Source organism: Elephantulus edwardii, unplaced genomic scaffold, assembly GCF_000299155.1.
Source record: "Elephantulus edwardii isolate Elephantulus edwardi_28Jun2011 unplaced genomic scaffold, EleEdw1.0 scaffold00431, whole genome shotgun sequence".
Lineage (NCBI taxonomy): Eukaryota > Metazoa > Chordata > Mammalia > Macroscelidea > Macroscelididae > Elephantulus > Elephantulus edwardii.
The window spans coordinates 980,815-993,632 of record NW_006400181.1 but is presented as its reverse complement, the minus strand read 5'-3'; the positions used below and the strand labels follow the sequence as shown (position 1 = coordinate 993,632).

The window sequence follows — 12,818 nt, the reverse complement described above, 5'->3', positions numbered from 1 at the left end:
TAGGGACATCATGCTTGGAAAAGTCAAGGGTCAACAAAAGAGGGGAAGATCCTCAATGAGATGAATTGATACAGTGACTGTGGCTTGGGCTGAAGGGTGTTGAGGATGATGAGGATGGTACCGGATAGGGCAGGGTTTAAATATTTTGTTCATAAGTTGTACTTGATTCGATGGTACCTAACACCAACAACAATTGGATTGATAAACAACATCACAATAAATGGAGAAAATATTTAGTCATTTAATGATTTAATATTTAGTCATATTTAATGATTTAAGTTAATTTGGATCCACAATCAACACCTGTAGTCGTTGTTGTTTCTGTGTGCTGTTGAGTTGCCTGTGACTCATAGCAATCCTATGTACAACAGCCCTAAACCCTGCTCTTTCCTGTGCCAATTTTATTGTCTCTGACACATCTACCCCCATTACCCCAGTCACTGAATCAATCCATCTTATCGAGGGTCTTCCTCTCTTGTGCTGTCCCTCCACCCTCCTGAGCATGATGTCCCCCTCCAAGAATTGGTCTCTCCTTGCAACATGTCTAAAGTATGTCACGCAAAGCTTCAGAATCCTTGCCTCCAGCTAGCAGCCTAATTATCACCCTCTCTAGGACCAACTTGTTTGTTTTCCTAGCAATCCATGGTATAAATATTCTTCTCCAGCACCATAGCTCAAAGGCATCAATTTTTCTTCTACTATCACTAGCCATTGTCCAGCTTTCTGATGCATAGCAAGTAATTGTAAAGACTATGGCCTGGATCTGCTGTTGAAGATCTCTCCAATGTGCTAAAGTTTAAAGGCTAATGTGTGCCTTATTCAAACTGTGATACTTTCAATTGCTTCCAATGCATCTGTAAGTTGAACAATGAAAATAAAAGACCGAAGAAGTTTTGATGCCTTTGATTAAATTGTGTTGGCAAAGAATATTGAACTACTACAGATATCCAAAAGAATAAACAAATCTGATTTGAAGGAAATGGCCCCAGAATCCTCACGAGAGGCAAGAATTGTGAAACTTTGTCTCATATGCTGTTCTTATGCTGTCAAGAAGGGGTAGTCCTTGGAAAAAAACAACAATATTGTGCTGGGAAATGAATCAAGTTAGGAAATACAGAAGATTCTTTTACTTGATGGTCTTCCATGGTGACTACAACAATAGTTTGAACAAGGCATAGATTCTAAGAATGGGACAGAACAGGATGCAGTTCAGATCTGTTGTTCAAATGGTTGCTGTGTTCAGTAGTGGATTGTATGGGCCTTAACCACAATGACAAGAAGCATTGATTTATCACGGTTCAACATATTAAAAACTATCAATAAGTACCATTTTAATAGATGTTGTTGTTGTTTTTGATTGCCTTCGAGTCAAGCACAAGTCATAGTGACCCAATGAACAAATGGCCTGAAGCCTTTCTGCAAAGTTCATAGTTTCCAGAGGCATGTTGCTTAGGAAGTGGATAGCACCATATTATTAGAATGAAGGAGATTGTGCTTAGAACAACAGTTGCTCTTATTGCTGTTTCTCCAAGTTCTACCCACCATACAGTTAAATCAACAGCTTCTATTATTTCTGTAAGAAACATAACTTAATTTTTTTTTACAGGAGATGAAAGGAATACACAGTCACTGTACCAAGAAGAATTGGTTGACACAGAAGAATTTTATTAAACACCATACGATCAAGAGGCAATGATAATGAAAGAGAAAGTTCAAGTTTCTCTGAAGGAATTGGCAAAAAATAAGGCCCCAGGAATTGATGGAGTACTAATTGACATATTTAAGCAAACAGATGCTACCCAGGACATGCTCATCAGATTATTTTAAGAAATCTGGAAGATGAACTCCTTGGCCAACTGGCAAGACATCTATATTTATTCCCATTTCAAAAAAGGTCACCCAACAGAGTGTGGACATAATCAAACAATGTCACTAATATCACACACAAGCAAGATCCTTCTGAAGATTATAAAAAAAAAAACAATGGAAACAATACATCAGCAGAGCATTGCCAGATTTGCAAGCTGGGTTTTGAAGAGGCCATGGCACTAGAGACATCATAGCCAATGTTAGATGGATCTTAGCCAAAAGCAGAGAGTACCAGAATCTTAGCTAAAAGCAGAGAGTACCAGAGGAATGTCTATCTGTGTTTCATTGACTATGCAAAGGCATTTGACTGTGGAGATCACAAAAAATTATGAAGAATTATGAGGAATAAGAATCCCAGAACACTTGATTATACACATGCAAAAGCTATACTTTGACTGGAAGCAGTCCCTGACAGAGCAATGAAAAATTGCATGGTTCAAAATAGGAAAGGAGTATGCTAGAAACGCATCCCATCTCCATACCTTTTCAATTTATGTGCAGAACAGATTATTAGAGGGACTGAACTTTATGAGGAGAAATGTAGCATCAGGATTGAAGGAAGACACATCAACAGCCTGTGTTATGCGGATGACATGACTTTGCTTGCTGAAACTAAGGAGGACGTGAAGTGTTTGCTGCAGAAGGTTAAAGACTGTAGTCTTCAATATGGATTAAACCTCAACATCAAGAAAACGAAGTTTCCCACCACTGGGCCTAGTGACAACTTCATGATAGATGGAGATTAGAGTGAGATTGTTAACAACTTCAGCTTGCTTGGCTCCACAATCAACACTCTTGGCACCAGCTGTCAGGAAATCAAAAGACAAATTGCATTGGAAAGTCTGCTATCAGGGACATTTCTAGAGTACTGAAAAGCAACAATGTCATTCTGGAGACTAAGGTGTACCTGATTCAGGCCATGATTTCACAATTACTTGCTATGCAGCAGTGAAGTAGACAGTAACTAAGGATGACAGAAGAAAGATTGATGCTCTTGAGTTGCGCTGTGTTGAAGGGTGTTGAAAATACCATAGGCTACCAAGAGAACAAACAGGCCAGTCCTAGAGAGGATGAAACCAAGCTGCTCCCTGGAAGCAAGAATTTTGAAGTTCATTCTCACATATTTTGGGCACATGGCCAAAAAGGCCAGTCCTTGGAGAAGGGCTTCATGCTTAGAATGATGAAGGGACAGCACAGGAGAGGAAGACCCAGGATGAGATGGATTGATTTAGTGACTGGAGAAATGGGATTAGGTTTGTGGGAGATGATGAGATTGGGTCAGGATAGGCCATGGTTCAGTGTTACCATACATAGGGTTGGTATGAGTTGCAGGTGACTTGGACCATAATAACAACAATATGCGTACTTTTTGCAGGATATGTTTACATGCTGGCAAGACTGACTCTCCCATTCTCTCTTCCCTGGGGTTATAATGTGGAAGAAGGAATCCTGTTTCTTAGGTGTAGCTTCTTTTACTGAATATCTAGCAGTATACCTAGACTTTCTCAGACTTCAGTAGGTTATTGGAGAAAAACAATCCCTCGTTTTTTATTTTAACACTGAATAAATTCATGCGAAAAGTCTAGCCTTCAGTTAACCTCCAACTTAAGATAACCTGAGTCTGGTAAAGTTTCACGTTTCAAGGATCCCATGGCCATAGTATGCCCTGATGTATTTACAATGCATTTGAGAGATTGCTTCAGTATCTCAGTCTCCTCTGACAATCTGAGCCAGTAAGATTTCCCCAGGGATGCCCAACCTGAAGGAAACCCAATGTTATTCATGCAATATATAGAGTCCTTCATATCACAGCTCATGCTACTCAAGGGGCTTTAAGGGGAGAACTTTTCCACATAATTTTTCTGACCAGAAATGTAAGTAAATTTCTAATGGTTTAGCTTAAAAATCTAGGGGAAACCAGCACTCAAACGAAGATATTTTGTCCATAACTAAACTATCACAAATCATTGTTTCCAAGGAAAAAAACCCAAACCTTTAACAAACAGAGATAATTAATTCCTGAGAGGACAAAGCTATAGCTATAACAATAGGTCTTTTGGAGTTCTCACTATCCTCTCTAAGCACAATGGCTGAAGAAGGAAGTTGTTTTCTTATTTTAAGAGAAGAGTTAGAGAAGACTGTTAACTGATAGAAGGAACTGGAAATATTTTTGTCTCTTGTGTAAGCTATGTGCTTGGAGAAGTTCAGGAGATTCTTCTTAGTAATGGGAGACTTTGGTTTCAAATTCAGTACAGTATATTATTTCCTTTTGACTGCAATTTAAAACACATCATATATTTTAAAATGCTCTTGAATCCATTTGAAGAAATTTGTTTCATCTCAACATTTTCTGAATTTTATAGTATTGTCCAAATAGTAAGGAACTGAGGAGTAGACATTACATAACATAATGTCTCACCGGCTATCTGTAATGACTGCTCACTCTTGAATACATTGAACTTTCTCCTCAACTACCTAGACAACAAGGTAAGTTTTCTAGAATTGCTCAGTTTTAATGCTGTTCTTGTAGTTCCACTTTATCTGCAGGTGTTTTTAATTAAAATCATTGAAAAGTTGCTTATGATCTTTGATTGGAGGTGACTTTTAGATGTTTCAGAATATTTTGCAAAAATAGATATGTGGATATACATATGCATGCATATGGTTATAATTTGGCAGTGAAAGGTTTACATTTCCTGGACATCTGAGCCAAATCTTGGGCTTTTGAGTGTGGACAAAAGTCAGAAGTGTAGACTGTTACTGGCAAGGTCACTGTGGTCTACCTGTAGATGATATGAGGTTTTGGATCGTCAGAGTTAGACTCTTCTTATCACTCACATATAACTCACTAGAACACAGAGCTCTGTTTCTGTCATTTTCCACTATGAATGGGAATTAGGGGCCTCATCTTGTGGTTTTAGGGGGAGATGGGAGAGACTGGACATAAAGAAAAGTGGAGCTGTGAATTAGACTGTCTGATCTTCACTGCAATCAAGACACACCAAATGGTAGAAGAAAGGAAAGTATTTGATTCTGTTTTTCAGAGGCAATGTTCAGTTCATAATTGTAATCCAAGAAAAGAATGCGCTAAAATACAGGATCTGCAAAGAAAGAATGTACTGTCTTCTGTGGTGGCTCTACATTAAACTGAAGACTCAGGCACACTTTTAATTCTGACTTATTCAAACTGTCCCAGGTTTTGTTCTTACCAGATGAGACTTGTTTCCGCACTACAGTAGATGCGATCCCAGTAACACAATTACAACCGTGAACAAAGAAGTGATTTTTTTCCCCCTAAAGAGTCAACACAGGTATTACTAAAGGTAAGAGATGTCAATCTGTTAGTAGATCTTGGTTCTTATTTTAATGACCTACCATTAACCAATTCATTGCATCTCTTTAGAAGTAAGGTTATCTTTTTTATTCTCTTTCCTCTTCTTTGAAGACACCGAAAGAGTGATACAGCTCAAGGTACTGATGACTCTATTTAGTATCATAGCAAAAAAATTTCATATAGGCATAGAGGGTGGCTCTAGGCACAAATTCATTATCCCAAACCCTGAGAGTATGGACTGCCAGCACTGTATTTATGCTTTGATAGTCACTATATAAGTGTTTAAGAGGTACAAACAGATATCCTGGGTTTGAGTACCAGGTTCCTCCTCTATTTATTATTATTATGGCTTTGAGCAGCAGGTCACTAATCTTCGCTACGTCTTGGTTCCCTTTCCTAGAACATATAAACAGAAGGATGGCCTACTTCGTAAGGACTGAAGAAATCATCAAGGTAAAACATTGAATATTGTGCTGTTCACATAGCAAGCACATAATAAAAAGCAACTGTTATCTATTTTTGACATAAAAAGAAATCTCTGCACAATATTAAAAAGAGTAAAAGCAGATTTATCTTAAATTTGCGTTTTAAAAAATGAGTAAGTAGATTTAAACCATTAGAGCGGCTTCTTTGGAAGAGAGCTGCTTCATAAAAGCTACTTAGGTAAAAGACAAGTTAAAGTGAGACTGAAATTAAGGCAAAAGTTAAGAATATTAAAAATTATTTTCCAAAGTGTGTATAGTTGAATTGCTAATCCAAATATTTTTTAAAAATCAAACTTGGAATGTGTCTGTAGCTCTTACTGATTTTTGAAGTTAAATCAATCATTAAATAAATGAATTTGACCAAAATGAAATTTTTTAAAAAAAGCTACTTTGGAAGACATTTGTCTGCCTAGGCCCTCGCTTCTCTGTAGTGTCTGAAGGTTATTCCATTACAAGTTAGGGTTTTACTGCGACAACAACATAGATTATCTCTCAAAAATATCAATATTAAAATATTTAACTGATAATTACTCAATTATCACTATTGATCTTTGGACTAATATAGAAAAAGAAGTGAATTCTGTGTTTGAGTGTGACAAAAGTGGTTATCAAAACCATAATTTTTCTGGGGAGAATCAAGTAAAAAAATTTTTAAAGTGTTTTAAGAGCTAAGAAATCTGAAGAACAACCACTTGGCTAACTGACTGGAAGAGATCCATATTTATTTCCATTTCAAAAAAAGTGACCCTACAGAGTGTGGAAATTATCAAACAATATCACTAATATCACACACTAGCAAAATCCTCCTAAAGATTATCCAGAAAAGACCAGAAATACAGGCTGAGTTTAGAAGAGGTCATGACACTAGGAACATTATTGCCATTGTCAGATATATCTTGGCAGAAAGCAGAGAGTACCAGAAGGATGTCTATCTGTGTTTCATTGACTATGTAAAGGCATTTGACCGAGTAGATCACAATAAATTGTGGCTAACCTTGAGGGAAATGGGAATCTCAGAACCCTTGATTATGCTTATATGAAACCTGTACTTGGGCCAAGAAGTAGTCCTCAGAACAGAGCAAGGAAACATGGCATGGTTCAAAATCAGAAAAGGAGTGCATCAGAGATGCATTCTGTCTCCACACCTTTTCAATCTGTATGCAGAACTGATCTTTCAGGAAGCAGGGCTTTATGAGGAGGAGTGTGGCATCGAGATTGGAGGAAGACTCAGTAGCAACCTACGATATGCAGATGACACACCTTGCTTCCTGAAACTGAAGAAGAACTGAAGCACTTGCTAAAAAAGGTCAAGGATGTAGTCTTCAGTATGAGTTGAAGCTCAACATCAAGAAGACAAAGATTCTCACCACTGGACATATCATATCATATCATATCATATCATATCATATCATATCATATCATAATTAGATAGAGACGAGATTGAGGTTGTTAGCAATTACATCTTGCTCGGATCCATAATCAACACTCTTAATACCAGCAGTCAGGAAATCAAAAGACAAATTGCATTGGGAAAATCTGTCATGGACTTCTCAGGAGTGCTGAAGGGCAATGATATAAGTCTAGATACAAAGGGGCACCTAATCCAAGCCATGGTTTTCTCAATTAGTTGTTATGCTTCAGAGAGTTGGACAATGACTAAGGATGACAAAAGAAGAATAGATGCCTTCGAGCTGTAGTGCTAGAGAGGAGTCTTGAACATACCACGGACTGCCAAGAAAGCAAATAGGTCTGTCTTGGAGAGGGTGAAATCAAGTTTCTCCTTGGAGACTAGGACTTTGAAGCTCCACTTCACTTACTTTGGTCCATAACCAGGAGAGATTGGTCCTTTGAGAAGGACATCATGCTCAGGAAGGTTGACAGCGCAGGAGAGGGAAACTCCAGATGAGATGGATTGATACAGTAACGGGGGCAATGGGGGTTGGTGTGTCAGAATTAGTGAGACTGGCTCAGGACAGAGAAGGGTTCTGAGCTGTTGTACATAGGGTCTCTATACATCACAGGTGACCCAATGGCACATAACAACAATAATATACTATGACAGGTTTGGAAGCAGGAGTGGTCTAATTCTAAGTAACATGTCTCAGAATCTCTATGAACTTTGATAAATGTCTATAGTTGTAGAGGGGCTTTAGGCCTTTTGTTCATAGGGTCACTATAAGTGGTGCTCGACTAGAAGTCAATCAACAACAACAACAACAACAACAACAACAACAAAGAGAGTTTCAAGGGTTGACTTCTCCTGAAAACATGCCCCAAATTTAAGATATGAAGATATCCAATAATGCTCTGTTATTTGTAGAGTTTTCAGAAGCATATTATTTCAGAAGTAGATTACCAGTCTTGCTTCTTAATCTCTTTTAGTCTGGAACCTCCATTGAAATTTATCTACAATTTGTGACCTTGCTGGCATTTGAAAAACCAGTGGCATAGCTTTCAGCATCACAGCAGCACACAAGTCATCACAGTACAGCAAACAGACAGACAAGTGTCGTGTCCATACGATCAAGTTACAAAGGGCCAGTCCTTAGAAAAAGACATCACGCTGGTAGAGGTAGAGCATCAGTGAAAGAGAAGAAGCCCTTCAACAAGATGAATTGACACAGTGAATATACAACAATTGGTTTCAGCCTGGGAGAGATGTGAGGAGGCACAGGATAAGTGAAAGTGCAGATCTGTTGTTCATAAGGTCACTCTGAGTTCTGGTTGACATGATGACACCTAACAACAGCAACCACAATATAAAGTGACAGAGTCATAGAGGCAGAGTTATTAAAATCAACTGCTCTTCAAAAAGTCTGCGATTGAAACCCCCTAACAGCTCTGGAAGATAGTAGTAGCAGTCTGATTTGTAAAGATTTACAACCTCGGAAACCTTACGAAACAAGCCTATACTGTCCTAACAGGTTTCTATAACTTAAACCACACAAAACGACAGCAATGAATTTGGTTTCATTTTATACAAACATCCTATCCTTTTAAATGCATAGTCTAGTGATTTTGACAAATGCACGCAGAATTTTTTTTTTTTAAATACGAATCTAACTGGTTTTGTGAGGAGAAGTGGAAGCAGGTGAATGTCACAGTAGAGAACTAGTCTTTGTATATTTTCTCCTTCCTCCAGGTTTATAAGAATTTAAATGAAATTGTAGTGTAATAATGGAGATGAAAGTGTCAGAGTTGAGTTTTCTCTTTGGTTCAGTCACGAAACACAGCTTTGGACACAGAACTTCATGAAGGTATGCGAGCATATAAATTATCTGCTGATCCTCTCAAGTGTCATCTTCCCAAGAGAGCAGTTGGCAATTACAAGTGTATTATTCACTTACTCCTCATTAATTTCTGGCCCTGGAAAGATTCTACGATGCTTTGGGCTATCTGTAAGAAAAAAAATGTTCTTGGACACTAAGTCAAGCCTTTCAAGAAGGTGTTTGTTTATGTGTGGCCATGCGGAAGAGGCTTCCTTTTCATGTACTTCCTTATTTACTATATCCATATTCTCAACAAACTCATTGCCATCGAGTTAAACTGATTCATAGAAGACAGTCCAGCAGATCCTCCAGCTGTTCTGAGGGAGAAAGCTGGACAATGTTCTCCTATGTGATTTATGTTGTTGTTAAATGTCATTGAGTCGTAGGCGACTCATATCGACCATATGAACGAAAGCCCTGAACATTTGTATAACTCTCATCATTTCTCCATGTTCATAGGGTTTCCGGAGGCAAGCTATTTTGGAAGTGGATGCCACTCCTGCTTCCAAGCTTGTTTTAATTGGGGAGCACCACCAAACACTGTCTACCACTGGGTAACCATTATTGCGTTTGACACATCAGTGTGGTAGTGTTCAGTGTCACAGCAACCACAAGTTACCTCTGTACAGCAAATGGACAGACCAACGCTATACCACTTAGAAGAATGTTTGACCAAACTCTATGGTGGCTCAGCTGAGTCAATTCCAACTTTGCGGCAATGAGTAAGAATTAAGATATACAGACTCTTTGTGTTTTTTAACTAATAGTTAATTTACTATCTATCTTTCTATATAGACACATACTTTTATGTCTTGTTTATCTTAGAAATTATACTTCTAATGATGACATTAGGAGACCTGTTTGCATAGTGTGCAACATAGAAGGATATGAATGGAAAGATGCGTGGTTTGATAGTGAGAAAGTTGAGTGGTCTCTTCCTGTAATGATTTACATCCTCAGAAACCCAGTGAGGATCTGTAGGGTTCAGAAGTAACTCAAGAATATGAGTTTAGATTTTTAGAATGACTATACTTGTCCCTCCTTGTGGATGTTAAAGTGAAAGTTTGCAAGATTATCCTGTTGTGAAGAAACACTGTTCCTTTCTTCTGAGTATTCTCAATATCAATAATTTTTTAAAAAAATGATAGACTAATAAAAGACTAAATTGCCAATAAAGAGAAGTTTGGAAGTACTTATTCCTTGGGAGTCTGCAGAAGAGGAGTCGTTTGAGAGAATAACAAATTACTGTGAAAGCCAGAATTTTGGATGGTTTGATTCTTCTATGGTTCTCTTTTATTTCTTTTTCTTCCAGGGAAAAATATTTCTTCTTGGACTTTTTATCACCAGTAACACACAGATGGAGAACAGCAGGAACGTGACTGAATTCATTTTATTAGGTCTTACACAGAATCCGAAGCTGCAGAAATTGGTGTTTGTGGTATTTTTGCTGTTGTACGTGGTAACACTCTCAGGCAATCTACTTATTGTGGTTACTATTACTAAAAGTCAGGCTCTGAGCTCCCCTATGTATTTCTTCTTGAGCCAACTTTCATTGATAGACACAATATATACTTCTTCTTCAGCTCCTAAACTGATTGTGGACTCCTTGCATGAGAAGAAGATTATTTCCTTTATTGGGTGTATGGCCCAAGTCTATGCAGAACACATCTTTGGTGCTACTGAGATCATCCTGCTGACAGTGATGGCCTACGACCGCTACGTGGCCATCTGTAAACCCTTGCACTACCCCACCATCATGAACCAAAAGCTGTGCATTCTCCTAGTGGGACTGGCCTGGACTGGAGGCTTTCTCCACGCAACAATTCAGATCCTCTTTACGGTCTGGCTGCCCTTCTGCGGCCCCAACGTCATAGACCACTTTATGTGTGACTTGTATCCTTTGTTGGAACTTGTCTGCATGGACACTCATACCCTAGGTCTCTTTGTAGCTGCCAACAGTGGTTTTATATGCCTGTTAAACTTCCTTCTCTTGATGATCTCCTACGTGGTCATCCTGCGTTCACTGAGGAACCACAGCTTGGAAGGGAGGCGCAAAGCCCTCTCCACCTGTGTCTCTCATATCACAGTTGTCATCTTATTTTTTGTGCCCTGCATATTTGTGTATCTGCGCCCAGTGACCACTCTACCTGTAGATAAAGCTGTGGCCATCTTTTATACGATGGTGGCCCCAATGTTAAATCCCTTAATTTATACCCTCAGAAATAATGAGGTTAAAACTGCCATGAGGAAGCTCTGGAGTAAAAAAGTGACTTCAGTTGATTAAGTGGAATCATTGGGCTTTCTAGGTAGGGGTAACAAAGTCGTTACAGTCCAATCATGTTGATCTATAAGGCAGCTATAGATGTTGACAAGCCTGGAATCTAGAAAATTCCCCTTCTACAACTGGTCACCACATTTCACTGATTACTTTTCAATCAATAATCATTGATTATCTGGATTCTGGAAATATTTAAAAGATGTAAACCTAGAATATCCAATTAATATTAAAATAATGTTATTATGGAAATATTGATATTGGTTATTATTGTTGATTTTTTATGGTATTAATTTGACTTTGACTGTTCTATCAATGTAAATTTTTTCTTATGGGTCTTGTTTTTCATTAGATATGGATTAAATAGTTAAAAAGATACCATTTACAGCATTCCTATAAGCAAGCCTGTAGAAATCTACACATAGCTGATCCTTCGGTGGGTTTTCAGAGGTAGTAAATCACACAAGGTTAGGTCTACCTAAGCTTTCCCCCTCCTTTTCAATAAAAGCATCAAATTAAAGGGTAGAGAGGGTCAGGACCAAGGGAGTGTCCATTGTCACAGTGTGAATATGACCACTTCCTTGAAATAGGATGCATTCTTATATCATTGGATCAGAAACTAAAGGCCACAAATTCATAATTGGCTGAAAGCCAGTAGAAGAGTTAATAACCAGATATACAGAAGTAAGAATTTGTCAGTGATAGATCCATAGAGATGTGCAGGGTTACATGATTGGTCAAAAAAGGTCCATGTCATTTAGTTTACTAGATAGTAGTCTCAGAACTATCTGGTGGATTAGTGGTAAGAAATTGTGTTGCCAACCCAAAGGCACACAGATTGAATTCGCTGCTGGCTCTGAGGGAGAAAGATGGACGATATCCTCCTAAGCCTCAGAAATCTTACTGGAGGATCAGCCATGGGTCAGGTTTGACTCAACGGTGTACAATAACAAGAGGCAGAATGAACAGGGGACTGCGGTGGCTAATGATAAAGAGATGTCCTTCTACCAGCAACAAAGTCACATGCTTCCAGTCCCGAAGCTGTTCTGAAGGAGAAAGATGGGCCGTCTCCTCTCGAGCAATTTGCTGCCTCTGGAAAGCCCCAGAGAGTCAGCTAGGAGTCAGGTCCGACTCCATGGTACAAAATAACAACAGCAAGATACAAATGAGGACATGATATGATTTCTAACTCTATAATCTTCTCACTATAAAGTCCAAGTAAGCATTTCCTCTTCGTATTGATAGTAAAGAGCTGCCATGATTTGTTTTGTTTGTTCATGCACAAAGCTTTAGAGTAAAAAAGATATGAGAAGTTCTGATTTATAAAAATGATTTTGTATGATCTTTTGTGACTATTTTATAAAATTCTACAATATTTTACATACTTCGTTGTATGATGTTAGTTACAACACCCACATTTTAATTGTACTTTTCCTATTTCTTCTCTGTAACTCTGATTTTCACTAATCCTTCTGTTCCACCTTTTTTTAAAATTTTTTTAAATTTTAATTTAGTTTGCTTATTTTTTATTTCAATGAACATCTACAGAGATTTTGGAATTCCATTCATTCATTGTTGCACCCTTC

The 12,818-nt window shown here is 38.2% G+C and overlaps 1 protein-coding gene across 1 annotated transcript; it reads left to right on the top strand.

Moving 5' to 3' along the window:
• The first annotated feature begins 10,314 nt into the window (after positions 1–10,314).
• Positions 10,315–11,241, top strand: LOC102843670 (olfactory receptor 4C12-like). The gene has a single exon (XM_006902622.1). The coding sequence runs from the start codon at positions 10,315–10,317 to the stop codon at positions 11,239–11,241; it is 927 nt and encodes a 308-aa protein (XP_006902684.1).
• The last annotated feature ends 1,577 nt before the right edge of the window (positions 11,242–12,818 follow it).